Here is a 14,706-nt window from a genome sequence, read left to right as displayed (position 1 = left end):
TTTTGGAGTACAGCTATGTCCCGGGTGATCTCCTTTTCTCTTTCCACATTCACTGGGAATTCAGGCAGAAGTGAAAGTGGTGGCAGCAGCTGTTGCTTTTGTGAAACTGATGATGGGCTCATGCCTTTTAGGTTATAAGAGAAGGTATTGCCACTATTGTGGTGTCTGCTGCAGGGCTGGAGGGACAGGCTGTCCTACACCCAAGGACACACAGCACCCAAGGACACACAGTCTTTTCTCCATTGAAGAACACTCCTTGTACCCTTCTGTTGAGTTTTGGCCAGGGAGTTGAGGAGACATCTCTTTTGAGGACATTTTGTGACTCCTCTGTAAATTCATTCTGATTTAAAGTAGGAGTCCGTAAAGGGTCAAAGAGTAAAAATTTTTGGCTCTGTGGGCCAGGAGATCTCTGTCAAGACAACTCAGCTCTGCTGCTATAGTGCAAAAAACAGTCAAAGCAATATGTAAATGAGTGAATGTGGCTGTGTTCCAGTAACACTTATTTATCTGAACAGGCAACAGGCTTGATTTGGCCCATGGGTCGTAGTCTTCCAACCCCAGTCAGCAGGTTGGAGAGCCAGTAGTGTTCCCTTCTATGTGTGTTTCCTTGATAACAACTAACTTATGTGCAGCTTGCAAATAGGGAAATAACAGTAGTATAGTATGGAAATTGTGTTTATTCATACATTATTTTTTTTTCCTGGGCAAAGGGAGTTAGAATAGTAGGAATAGGTTAATTGTCCATAAACCGTTTGATCTGTTGCTTTATGGCTGGGAGTCCTTTCAGCTTTTTTTCAGAAAATTGAGAATGAGAAGTTACACTCATGTACCTTCCCCAGAAGTACGCCCTCAGCATTGCATGGCTCTCAGCTTGTGAACTTTACTTCCTCCCATGCCCACCTGGAGACGGCAGTGGCAACCCACTCCAGTACTCTTGCCTGGAAAATCCCATGGACGAAGGAGCCTGGTGGCCTGCAGTCCATGGGGTCGCTAAGAGTCAGACACGACTGAGCGACTTCACTCTCACTTTTCACTTTCCTGCATTGGAGAGGGAAATGGCAACCCACTCCAGTGTTCTTGCCTGGAGAATCCCAGGGACAGGGGAGCCTCATGGGCTGACGTCTATGGGGTCACACAGAGTTGGACACGACTGAAGTGACTTAGCAGTAGCATGCCCACATGGAGGGCAGCCCCACCAGCTCAAAGCTCCACTGCATCTGCATTCTCTCCGAGTTTTAACCAGGCATTTCCACTCTAGTGTTCGGGTGTGTTGCCTACACCAATTTTTGTTTTCAGTAGAGCTCTAGTTACAAAGTCGCATGGGTTTTGAGTTTGCCTCAACAGTGTTTCTCCCATGAAACCTATTATTTTCAGTGTGAGATTTTTATGGACCGTGAGGTTTTCCTGGAATGCAATTGTCATATGGAAAAACTCCTATGATTCTTTGTAAGGTTATGATAAGATGACTTTTCATCATATAGTCAGTAAATAGCTAATGAGTGCCTGTTATGTACACTAGGCACTGTTCAGTGTTTAAAGGATATAATTAACGTGGCCATAAAATTTATCATTTAAATTAGGAAATGAAAATAAATGGAGTTACTATGAATAACTATTAATAACTATCCTGGGAGAACAGATATAACGGGAGTGTGTGTACGTGCTCAGTCATGTCTGACTTTTTGCGACCCCATGGACTGTAGGCTCCTCTGTCCATGGGATTTTCCAGGCAAGAATACTAGAGCGGGTTGCCATTTCCTACTCCAGAGGATCTTCCCGACCGAATGATCGAGCCCATGTCTCGCGCATTCCTACATCAGCAGCGAGATTCTTTACCACTAGTGCTACCTCAGAAGCCCATAAAGGAGAGGCAGCCAAGAAAATAAGTGAATGAATAACTACATGGGATGTGCTCTGAAGAAGTAACAAGATGTTTTGATAAGGGTGACCTGACCTTGGAAAAAATGATTGGAGAAGACTTTTGGGGCTTGTGACACTTAATCTTAAACTGATGATTGAGAAGATGGTTTATGTGAGGAGTGCAGGAGAACTGCTCTAGGCAGAGAGAACAACTTGTACAAAGGCCTTAAGGTGAAAAGTGGGTTTGTGTGCCTAAGAAAGTAAAAAATGCCACTGAGCCTGAGTCCTTGTTATTGAAAGAGAGACTAGTTTGAATTGAGATTAGAGAGACTGGCAAGGACCACATCTGAGCTGTTAGTAACAGCCACAAGCCACTTTTATGATCTGTTGTCCATTTCAAAAACAAAAGTTCTTCCACCTAGAACGTCTTCACAAATTTAGTATGTTAATAGTTCTTTCCCTTTGGTGGAAACCCTCGAGATCTGTATTCTTTTTCTCTTTTATTCCTAACTCCCATAGGCAATTTAGAACATTGTATAGCCCCTGGCGATTGGTCACTTATTGTTAGGACATTTGTTCCCTATTACCAAGCTATCTGCGTGGTCACAATAGTTCGTATTTTATCTATTTATCTAGCTGACCTATATCGTGACAAGACAGGAAACTGCTGTACCTTCATTGGCTTCATTCTTTGTCATCTTGCCCTAAAACAGTAAGGAGCACGGTGAATGCAGCCTTTCAAATCCTCAACCACAGGCTAGCTATACTTTTTTCTGTCCACAAGGTGGTGCTGTCTACCAGAGTAAGAATAGTCAAAATTTGGGTTTAAGCTCAGGAAGCATCCCAAAACTTGTTTCAGAGGTCTTTTTATTAAATGAGGTTTAAATTGCCCCTAACTTTAGTAGTTAACTCCAGCAGGAAAGGAAAAGCATGTGATCTTAAAGGAGCACAAAGGGCTTACAGGGAGTCTGCTCCTTAAAGTGAATACTGGTTATGTGAGGTTTGCATTGTAATTATTCTTTCAACTGAATTTGTTTCATACATTCTTCTAGGTACATGATATTTACTAAAAAATAAATTTCATCATGTCATTCTAATATTTTAAAAAATAAAATAAATTACCTCTAACTTTCAGATCAGATCAGATCAGTCGCTCAGTCGGGTCTGACTCTTTGCGACCCCGTGAATCGCAGCACGCCAGGCCTCCCTGTCCATCACCAACTCCCAGAGTTCACTCAGACTCACGTCCATCGAGTCAGTGATGCCATCCAGCCATCTTATCCTCTGTCGTCCCCTTCTCCTCTTGCCCCCAATCTCTCCCAGCATCAGTCTTTTCCAGTGAGTCAACTCTTCACATGAGGTGGCCAAAGTACTGGAGTTTCAGCTTTAGCATCATTCCTTCCAAAGAAATCCCAGGGCTGATCTCCTTTAGAATGGACTGGTTGGATCTCCTTGCAGTCCAAGGGACTCTCAAGAGTCTTCTCCAACACCACAGTTCAAAAGCATCAATTCTTCAGCGCTCAGCCTTCTTCACAGTCCAACTCTCACATCCATATATGACCACAGGAAAAACCATAGCCTTGACTAGACGAACCTTTGTTGGCCAAGTAATGTCTCTGCTTTTGAATATGCTATCTAGGTTGGTCATAACTTTCCTTCCAAGGAGTAAGTGTCTTTTAATTTCATGGTTGCAGTCACCATCTGCAGTGATTTTGGAGCCCAGAAAAATAAAGTCTGACACTGTTTCCACTGTTTCCCCATCTATTTCCCATGAAGTGGTGGGTCCGGATGCCATGATCTTCGTTTTCTGAATGTTGAGCTTTAAGCCAACTTTTTCACTCTCCACTTTCACTTTCATCAAGAGGCTTTTTAGTTCCTCTTCATTAGAGTCTACTCAATTGGAACACTTCTAGTGACATTACCTGTCTACTGTCCTTACCTATGCGGCTCCCGGCAGTTACCAACCAGGCTATTGTGAGGTTCAAATAAGATACAGTTTCTTAAGCATTAAAATCCCTATACAAATGTTGCTGTTATCATATCTCAGAGGTAGATTAGTAGCCAGGGTATCTACTCTTCATTGCATGAGTTTCTCCTCTGCATATCTCTTTATATTGCAGTTATTGAAAGGAAAATGGTATTTTACTTACAAATATCACAGTGTCTCCATGCCATTGTATGTTCTTTCTGTGTTAGACCTACTCATATTTCTAATTTCTGATCATAAATTCTCAAAAAGTAATCCAGGATTTGAGACTTTCTGAGAATATTTTCTTCCTACACACATATAAGATGAGTTGATTGAAAATGAATATTCAGCCTTCCAAGCTTCTGCTGATGCCATACATCATTAATGATTGTCCATCTCCTGTATTGTGAGAATTAGTTATGTTCTTCTTGTGCTTCATGTAAGTGAACGTGCTCAGGTGAGGTTGAAAAGAGGCCTGTATAGTATTGAACTGACCCTTTTTGTGGTGGTAAACTTAGCATAATTCTTTAAAAACACATAAAACTAAAGCTCTTGTATATCTGTTTTCCAACAAAATTTACATCTTATTCTGATGATTTCCTTTTAAACCTGACTATCATTTTCAGGGGAAGGTGCTATCAACCTGGCTTTGGCTCAGAACCGGAGCCAAGATGTGAGAATGAATGGACCCATGGGAGCTGGAAATTCAGTTAGGATGGAAGCGGGATTTCCCATGGCAGGCGGTCCAGGTGAGATCTCCCACTCAGTTGTATGACATTTGGCTAGTTTCCTTTTTTTTGGCTTTATTTGCTAATGTATGATCATTTGAGTCCTGCAAGATTTCTGTTGATTGGTTCAGGAAAACAAGACATGAATGTAGACTCTTAGGAGACTAGAATCACAGAGCATGGAGCATATATAGTCTTTGTGATGTTTGGGGCTCATACTTAAAGGTAGATGAGCCCTGAGCCATGCAGGAAACATTTATTGAGTTCTCATTGTATGATGGGACCTATGCTAAGTGTTGCAAGTAGAGCTGAATAAAACATCTTCTATCCTCAGGGTGTTTATAGCATCACATAGCCTTCTATGTTATGAAAGAGAGTCGCCTTTCTCTGTGACTGAGAATCCGGGAGTTTGTGCAGGCTTAGGTGGAATCTGTAGAAGTATGTGGGAGAGTATGTGTTTTTATGTATTTAGAATTTGAGAGAGTTACAAATTATTTGCTACCTTTGTAACTCTCTGTGAGTCACAGAAAGTTAGAATTGAGTTGGTACTCTCATTTTAAGCTGAGGAAACTATGGAGTTCACAGAAAGGAAGCAGCTTGCCCATGGTCAGGTAGCAGTGGGCAAATCTGACTCCCCAGGCCAGTGCTATTTTCACTGCACTAGAGAAGGCGGTGGCAGCCCACTCCAGCACTCTTGCCTGGAGAATCCCATGGACGGAGGAGCCTGGAAGGCTGCAGTCCATGGGGTCGCTGAGGGTTGGACCCAACTGAGCAACTTCACTTTCACTTTTCACTTTCATGCTTTGGAGAAGGAAATGGCAACCCACTCCAGTACTCTTGCCTGGAGAATCCCAGGGACGGGGGAGCCTGGTGGGCTGCCGTCTATGGGGTCACACAGAGTCGGACACGACTAAAGTGACTTAGCAGCAGCAGCTTTCAGACTTTTTCTGCTGTAGGAACTTTTATTCAAATAAGCCAGAAAAGCACAGCTGCTGTGATTGAAGGAGAATTTAAGTACGTGAAATTATACCCGATCATTCACTTCCAGCCTACCACAGTAGCTCTTGAAGAAATGCAGCAAAATAGAGAAGCTCAGTTTATAAAGCCATTTTTTTCTGAACTATAGCAGAAGACTTGGCCATGGAGAATTGGAACTAGGTTTTTATGCTGGCACTGCCACTTAGTGTTTACCTCAAGCGAGTCACTGTACCTCTCCATGCATCAGTTTCTTCACTGAGATAATAGTCCCTATAATCTTTTGAGCTCTTGCTTGAGGATGGATGAGCCCTGAGCAGTGTAGCAGACCTTCACTGAGTTCCTGTTGTGTGTCAGGACCTGTGTTGTTGGGCTGTTTTGGAGTACTGTATAGCAAATGGAAAATACCCAACCTGGAACCTATAGTAGGGAGTTAAATTTAGTTCTCTGAAGATGTCTGAGCATTTGGTGTTAAGGCAGCTTGATGAAAGATTATAGGTAACACTGTTGCCTCTATTGAAGAGCCAGAAGAGTGAGCAGAGTATAGCCAAGTTGCATATAGTTAGTGCAAGAAAGATCAGACCTAGGATGAGACTCAGGAAATCTGGGTTCTAATCTCAACTTCTGGTCAGATGTCTTTATAATAGTTACTGGCCTTAGTTACCTGTAAACATATTTATGTCTAAGAAACAATATTACAGATCCCTTCCAACCTTAAAATGTTAACACTCCATTAAGCCAACATCAGCACACTAATTGCAGGCTCTCCTAGTATCTGGCAAACAGCAGGCATATTCACTAAGTATCTCTGAAAAGTGAGTGTAAATTTTAGTGATGTATGTAGTTCGTTATCAATATAGGAAACTTAAAATCTTTAGGTTGAAATTAGATTGGTGTTTAATGAAGGACACTGTGGCAAAATATAAAGCTTCAAGAATAATCAATTAGTAATGATCTGTAGTCACAGTAATATTTTAACACCTAGATATCTTTTTTTACTGCCAAGTATACTTAAAATAAGAATGTTTTTTCTCTGTTTTCCGTTGGGACAGTGGATGCAAACAAAATTTAATATTTAGTTAAACTAAACAAATTTTTCTAGGGAAAGAGACCTTAACTAACCTTTAAAACTATAATAAATAATTTTAGAATTGTGTATCTAGAATGTCTTAGACTAAATTATTCTTAACACTACTTTATTCTCTTTGCATTGGCAACAGAAACTTGACTGATAAGCAGGAGTCTTTTGAAATGAAAACAAAATCCATAGCCAGTTTTTTTTTCATAGCTTCATAGAATCCCAAGATTAGTGAGGTACCATAGTAGTCATTTAGTCATGTGTCATTATTGATGTTTTGAATCGACAATTCTTTCCTATGGGGAGCTGTCCTGTGCCTTGTAGGATGTTCAGCAGCATCCCTGGCCTCTGCCTATCAGGGGCCAGTAGCACCATCACACCTTCCTCCTAGTTGTTCCAACAAACTATCTCCAGACCTTTCCAGATATCCCTTAGGGGACAACATTGCCCCCAGTTGTGAAGCATGATTCTAGTCATGCTTCCCACATAGTGCTAGAATGTATTCTACAGTATCCCTCCTGAGCATGTTAGCCAGCATGTGCTTAAGCATTTCTGGGGATAGGAAGCTGATTGTAGACTAAGAAAACCTATTTCTTTTTATTTCCTAAGAACTTTCTTACTATCCGATTACCGTCTTTGGAAAGTGGGGTGGGGTTCCAAAGAAACAAATCCATTTTTAACAGGTAAACATTTGCCTAACTGCCCTATCTCAGCTACAGAACATCTGAAAATTAAATAGAACATTTAAGGCACAGATGAGCTTGTAAGACAATATGGAAAAATCCTCAGGGCAAGAACAAAGAAGAACATTTAAATAACAGTGAACACGTGAAGGGAGAAGGAAATGGCAACCCACTCCAGTATTCTTGCCTGGAGAATCCCAGGGACAGAGGAGCCTGATGGGCTGCCGTCTATAGGGTCACACAGGGTCGGACACGACTGATGCGACTTAACAGCAGCAGCAGAACACCTGAGGAGATGCTGCAGGAGCCAAGGGATTTGAGTTTTAATGGCCAAGAGGGATAAAATACGAGGCCTTGCCTTGGGTCTAAAGAAGGAAGTTAGAATTCAGAATCCTTCATGAAGCCAGTAGTTTCAGTAAAAGGTAAATAAGAAAAAGTTTCACTTTCTGGCACAGGAGGCCGAAGGCAAAACTTGTCTCTCTTGGTCTGGGCTCTAGTTGAGTGCGGGAAAGGGTGGTTATAGAACTGCCTTCTCTATCCTCATACATGTTGGACATGTGTCATTGAAATGACCCAGGAACAGCAAAGCTGTTAGTAAGTGGTTCTAAAGTGGTAATAACCACTGAAGCTCTCACCCCAAACCATTGCAGATTTCTCATACTTAAACTGCCAGTTATAAACGAGCTTATTCTCTGAATTTATAAAATTTAAGATTAGACCCTCTTTCCAGAATTCTAGGTAATACGAATATCAGCATGTTTAAAATAATGAAAATTCTAAGAAGAGAACAAGACACTATCAAAACACAAAGAGAATTTAGGGGAAAAATAGAATCTACAGAAATTTTAAAATTATTTAAGTGAATAACTTATTCAGCCAATTAGAGACAGCTGAATTGGAAGGTGAATTTGAAAAACTTACCCAGAATGCAACAGACAATAAATAAATAGATGGGAATATGAAAGAGGTCAAGAGAAGTGAAGGATAAAATGAAAAAGCTTAATATATATCCCTGAAAAGAGTTCCAGAGGAAGATAAGGAAATTGAGGAGTGACAATAGTAAGAGAATGGCTGAAATTTTTCCAGAATTGATGAAAGACATGAGTCCTCAGATTCAGAAGTCCAATACTTCTGAGCCCTACAAAGAAAAATAAATTCACATCTAGACACAAAATTGTAAAACTGCATAGCAGAAAAACAGAGAGAATGTTAAAAGCAATTCAAAATAAAGCACCAGTGATTTACAAAGGGAAGATTATCAGACCCACAGCTAATTTCTCAGTGGCAACATTGATGCCATGAAACATGAGGATAATATTTTCAAAGTGATGAGAAAATTAACAGCCTAGAATTTTAAACAAAAGCTATAGTATCAAGAGTAGTGTGAATTAAAGACCTTTTTAAAGAGACTAAGAGAATTTACCATTAACAGACCCTTGCTAATTGAACTGCTCAAGGATGTACTTCAGGAAGAAGAAAATTGAACCTAAGATGGAAGAAATAAGAGCTAAGAAGGAATGGTGAGCTAAATAATTGGTAAACATTGGGTAAATGTAAATAAACATTAACTTAGTAATAATGATGATCATACATGGCCTTTAGATATGTCTGTTGACATTTTTAAAATATCACTAAAATAATAGAAATAGAAGGTATAATTTCTAAACTAGTAGTGGAGGGGTTGAAAAGAAGGACATGATGAAAAAAAAGTCCAATAAAATTCAGGAGAAGTAGGAAAACAGCACAGAAAAAAAAGGATAAAAAAAACAGTGATATCATAAAATGATAAAATATACCAGTAATTAACAATAAATGCAAGTGGATTATATGCACTGATAGAAAGTGATTAATCAGATTGAGCAATTCAGATTTAGCTATGTACTCTTAGAGGGATCATATAAAACATAAGGTCTCAGTTCATAGTTAAAAGGATAGAAGAAAACAGAGAATCCAGGTGAATATTAACCAAGAAAAAGGAGTATGACAATATTTTTATCAGATAAAAAATATTACTAGAGATAAAAAGGATGACTGTGTAATATAAAAGGAAAAATCCAGGAAGATAACTAAACTTTTGTATTTTTAATAAACTGGCTTCAAATATGTGAAGTAAAAATGGCCTGGATTCATGTAGATAGCAAATCTTAAGGAAGAATCTTACACACCTCCAATAGTAATTGATGGATCGAACAAAAATTAGTAAGGATAAAGAAAGCTCAAATAATATAATTAAAATAGTTTGAGATAATGGACATATTTAGAAACTGTATTAATAACTCAAGAATTCTTAATCTTTTCACGAATGACATTTGTATAATTTGTATAAACTGATTATGTTATTCCAAAAGCAAGTTTCACTGAATACCAAATACAGGTATCACACAGATCATTTTTTCTGATCATAGTGCAGTTAAGTCAGTGGCCAAAAAGAAGAAAAAACTAAAATACCCCATATTTTTCGAAGTTTTAAAATGTATTCTAAATACCCAGTGATTTTTTTCTAAAAAGCATTCAAGATGGACATTAGAAAATATTTAGAAGGAAATAGTGAGAATAGTTCCCCAGTGGCTCAGCAGGTTTAGAATCTGCCTGCAATGCAGGAGATGGCAGGTTTGATCTCTGGGTCAGAAAGATCCCCTGGAGGAAGAAATGGCAACCTACTCCAGTATTCTTGCCTGGAAAATTTCATGGACAGAGGAGCCTGGCAGGCTACAGTCCATGGGGTCACAAAGGGTCAGACACAACTGAGCACATAACATGGCAATGAAAATAGTACATATCGAAACTTGTGAGATGTAGACTAGAAAATTTGACTCCTCAGATATTTAGAGCAGACCTTATACTAGAGCTGTCTAAAAATTAAAAGACTCAAGTGTCTGACATAAGAATGAGAAAAAGAACAGCAAAGTAATAATTTAGGAGGAAGGAAATAATAAAGGTAAGAGCAGAAAAAATGGCACCCCACTCCAGTACTCTTGCCTGGAGAATCCCATGGACGGAGGAGCCTGGTAGGCTACAGTCCATGGGGTCGCAAAGAGTCGGACATGACTTAGCGACTTCACTTTCACTTTTATGAATTAAAAAACCTAATGGAACGGAGCAGCAAAACCAAAAGATGTTTCTCTGAAAAGACAACTAAAATTATTGATCCTAGTAAGACAAATAAGAGAGAGGCATGAGCGGTATAAAGAATGAAAAAAAAGTGTACACTTTAAAGGGTGTGTTTTATTATGGTATGTGAATTATATCTCAGTTTTTAGAAAGAATGGGAAAAAATATTCTATGAATAACTTTATGCTAATAAATTTGAAAGCATTGGCAAATTAACAAGTTTCTTGAAAGTATAATTTAACTGAAACTGACTTAGTAAGACATATCAAATGAAAAATCTACAACTACTTAAGAAATAAAATAATCTGTCTCCCTGTGAATCAACTAGTATAACCACAGGCTCAGATGATTTTACAGGTGAATTTTACTAAATATTTAAAGAACAGATACACATATTCTTTCAGAGCATAGAAAAAGAGAAAAGATGCTTTCAAACTTACTTCGAAATTGTTTTCATCATGATGCTAAAATTAGGACGAGAGCAGAGGATAATTTTAAGTTGTTTTCACTTATAAAGGTAGATGCTATTAATAAATCCTAGAAAATCTAATAGTATCAGAAGTTAGCAAGATGTGAATCAAGAGTTCTCAAACTGCTAGTGAAAGTATAAATTGGTATAACCGCTTTTGAGTGCAGTTTACCAATATCTAGTAAAATTGAAGATGCTTAAAGGCAATGGCACCCCGCTCCAGCACTCTTGCCTGGAAAATCCCATGGACGGAGGAGCCTGGTGGGCTGCAGTCCATGGGGTCGCTAAGAGTTGGACACGACTGAGTGACTTCCCTTTCACTTTTCACTTTCATGCATTGGAGAAGGAAATGGCAACCCACTCCAGTGTTCTTGCCTGGAGAATCCCAGGGACGGGGGAGCCTGGTGGGCTGCCGTCCATGGGGTCGCACAGAGTCGGACACGACTGAAGCGACTTAGCAGCAGCAGCAGCAGCATACTTTAAAACCTAGCGATTTTAAGTATGTAATCTAAAGAGACTCTTACATGTCTATGGAATACAGGACAAATACATGACATTGCAGAATTCTAAGGATGAAAAAGTTACTGTTCATCAGCAGGCAAATGGATGTATTGACTCCATAAAATGGGGCACTATTATAGTCAGGATGGGTGAATCTCAAAAAAATAGTATTAAGTCAAAAGGAGAATTGAACAATACATATCAAACGGTGTCACTTATACAAAGATTAAAAGCATTCAAAAAATGTATTTCAGTTTATATATGTAGAAAAGATAAAAACTTGAAACTGTTAACCCCAGATGTAAGATAAGAAGGAGGGAATGGAATGAGATTGGGAAGGAGTAGGAGGCTTCTTATATATATTTGTATATATATATATGAAGCAGGCAGGATAGAATGTTTACATTTAAATAAGGTAGATGGTGGTATAAAAATTTTCTATACCTTTTTACATCTTTGAAATATTTCATTAAAAACAAGCATTGTGTCAATTCCAGTACTCTATTCTAGAGATTTTTTTTTTTTCCTTAGGATTAATAAGGATGACCAGCCCTGCCACTGTTATGATACCCCAGGGTGGAAACGTGTCATCTTCCATGATGGCACCAGGCCCCAATTCAGAACTGCAGCCCAGGACTCCTCGCCCTGCTTCTCAGTCAGGTATTGACCTCCAACCTTTGAGAATTGAAGAGGCTGCACTTCCCGCACAGAGCATCATAGAATTCAGCTCTCTCTCTGATGCCAGATTTCTAACTGCCCAGCTTAAAGGCTGTTTTCTATATAAAATCTGCCCTAGTTTCTTCAGGCTGGAAGTCATTATTTCCTTTCCAAAATTTCTTCTCAGAGTTTCTCACTATTCTTATCAGTTATACCCCAACATTCCTAAAAATGTATTCCATGGCCTACTTAATCCTGCTCCTCCATAACCGAGAATTCTGTAGTGAAGTAAATTTGGTTAATGAGTCCTACTAGATCCTCCCTCCCAGAGATCCAAAAGTAACATGTTGGAAGCACTGAAAGTCCTAGAGTAAAGAAACCTGTCTAAGGCTGTTAGGTCCAGTGTCTCCCAAACCTGATTGACTTTATTTTTTTGTTTTGTTTCTTCTAATACTAATGAACATAGTTCCTCAGAATATGCTTTGGAGAATACTGCTCTGCATAGTTTGTCTGGCTCTTATATCCACTTTAGAATCATACGCTCTTTATAGACAAGATTCAGTCTTTCTCTCATCTCAATAGTTGTTTTGCATTATAGTAAATGCTCACAAACATTAAATGATACCAGAAGATTTTACTCTGTTTTTGCAGAATTGCCAAGACTCTAGGATTGCTCTAGAATCTAGGTTGCAGTAAGTTAATTATTGCTTTGTTGACTATCTTTAAACAGATGCAATGGATCCACTCCTCTCTGGGCTCCATATACAGCAACAAAGTCATCCCTCAGGATCTTTAGCGCCCCCGCACCACCCAATGCAGCCCGTCCCTGTGAACAGACAAATAAACCCAGCCAGTTTTCCCCAGCTGCAACAGCAGCAGCAGCAGCAACAGCAGCAGCAGCAACAGCAGCAACAGCTGCAGGCAAGACCCCCACAGCAACATCAGCAGCAACAGCCACAGGGCATTCGACCCCAGTTTACTGCCCCAACTCAGGTGCCTGTTCCTCCAGGCTGGAACCAGCTGCCTTCCGGAGCCCTTCAGCCTCCTCCAGCCCAGAGTTCTCTGGGCACAATGACTGCAAATCAAGGGTGGAAGAAGGCTCCCTTGCCTGGCCCAATGCAACAGCAACTCCAGGCAAGACCATCCTTAGCCACGGTACAGACACCTTCCCACCCTCCCCCTCCATATCCCTTTGGCAGCCAGCAAGCTTCACAAGCCCACACAAACTTTCCTCAGATGAGCAACCCAGGCCAGTTCACAGCTCCTCAGATGAAGAGTTTGCAGGGAGGGCCCTCTAGGGTCCCGACCCCCCTGCAGCAGCCCCACCTCACCAACAAGTCTCCTGCCTCCTCACCCTCCTCCTTCCAGCAGGGATCCCCTGCTTCCTCCCCAACGGTTAACCAAACTCAGCAGCAGATGGGACCAAGGCCACCTCAAAATAACCCACTTCCCCAGGGATTTCAGCAGCCCGTCAGCTCTCCGGGTCGGAATCCTATGGTTCAACAGGGAAACGTGCCACCTAACTTCATGGTGATGCAGCAGCAACCACCAAATCAGGGGCCACAGAGTTTACATCCAGGCCTAGGAGGTGAGGAACACTGGAGCTATTTGTGTTGGTAAATTGACTGGAGCTAGATCTTAGTAGCACTTCAATTTTTAGAGTTAAAGGAGGGAGTGAAACGAGGATGTAACTGTTTGGTTTTGTGAATATAGTGATGACACTTGACATGACTTAGTTAACTTGATACATTATGCAGCATCTTACTGCTTATGTTTAAGCTAGTCCTCTGGATAAAAACGCAGGTAAAATTCAATGTAGATATATGTTCATTTTGTTTTTCAAAATATTTTTGCCTGATCTTGTACTAGTAAATTAAGGCGTCCGGAAGAATCATGGTTTTATTAACAACTTAAGCTGCTCCACTGTTGAAAAAATTAAGGTTATGCAGTAGAGCAAAAATGAAAAGATAAGTGTAGGGTTTTGTTGGGGAAATGGCCCTTGTGGTTTTCAATTTTGATAATCCTAGTTGGCAAAAATATTATTAGCATGGTATTTGTTAAATTTGCGTAAGGTATTAAAGGGGAGTAAGTTCATAAATCATTGACTTTTACAGTTTTATAATGCCAATGCCTGCTCCTTAGAGAGGGAATTCCACCAGTTATACCTAAAGGAGATTTATTTATTTATTTTGTAAGGTGCCTCTTGTATGAAGAAAAAGCAATGGAGCTTAATGTGTGAGAGGTAAAACGATTACAGTAAAACTTATCCATCTCCATGTTTATTATTTATTCTTATTAATCATTGATCTAGTGCACATGAATGTGCTTGGAGCTTTTCAGTAAGGTATAGAGAGTGTAATACTGTCACCTGATAAACATACCCCCCACCAAAAGACACCCATTGCCTATCCAGAAAAAAAACCCTTACATCTTTAGTGCAACATAGCAAAGGCATGTTCCCATGATTTCTGGTAAAATTAAATCGCTCATCAGTCTTTTCACTCTCTTATAATTACTTTTACTGACATGCAGGCTATAATATTTGAATCCTAAGAAGTTTTGAGAAAATGCAAGAATGTTTTGGCTCCAAACTTCACTGTTCTGGGCATCTAGCCTTGGATCAGTGGGGGCTGGGTAGTCCCTCCTGCAAATGTAATTACTGATATAATTACAAT

At 39.8% G+C, this 14,706-nt stretch overlaps 1 protein-coding gene across 10 annotated transcripts in view; it reads left to right on the top strand.

Moving 5' to 3' along the window:
* The window catches only part of NCOA6 (nuclear receptor coactivator 6), a 96,452-nt gene that overhangs the window by 49,677 nt on the left and 32,069 nt on the right, over positions 1-14,706 (top strand). For 8 of the 10 annotated variants that reach the window (XM_055544832.1, XM_055544834.1, XM_055544833.1 and 5 more), the window contains 3 exons: positions 4,456-4,578; positions 11,906-12,034; positions 12,762-13,619. In XM_055544832.1, coding sequence (XP_055400807.1) covers positions 4,456-4,578; positions 11,906-12,034; positions 12,762-13,619 — 1,110 coding nt within the window. The remainder of the gene's footprint in view (positions 1-4,455; positions 4,579-11,905; positions 12,035-12,761; positions 13,620-14,706) is intronic. The other 2 variants (XM_055544836.1, XM_055544835.1) reach the window with 1 other exon arrangement.

Source organism: Bubalus kerabau, chromosome 13, assembly GCF_029407905.1.
Source record: "Bubalus kerabau isolate K-KA32 ecotype Philippines breed swamp buffalo chromosome 13, PCC_UOA_SB_1v2, whole genome shotgun sequence".
Lineage (NCBI taxonomy): Eukaryota > Metazoa > Chordata > Mammalia > Artiodactyla > Bovidae > Bubalus > Bubalus kerabau.
This window is presented reverse-complemented; position numbering and strand designations above follow the sequence as displayed.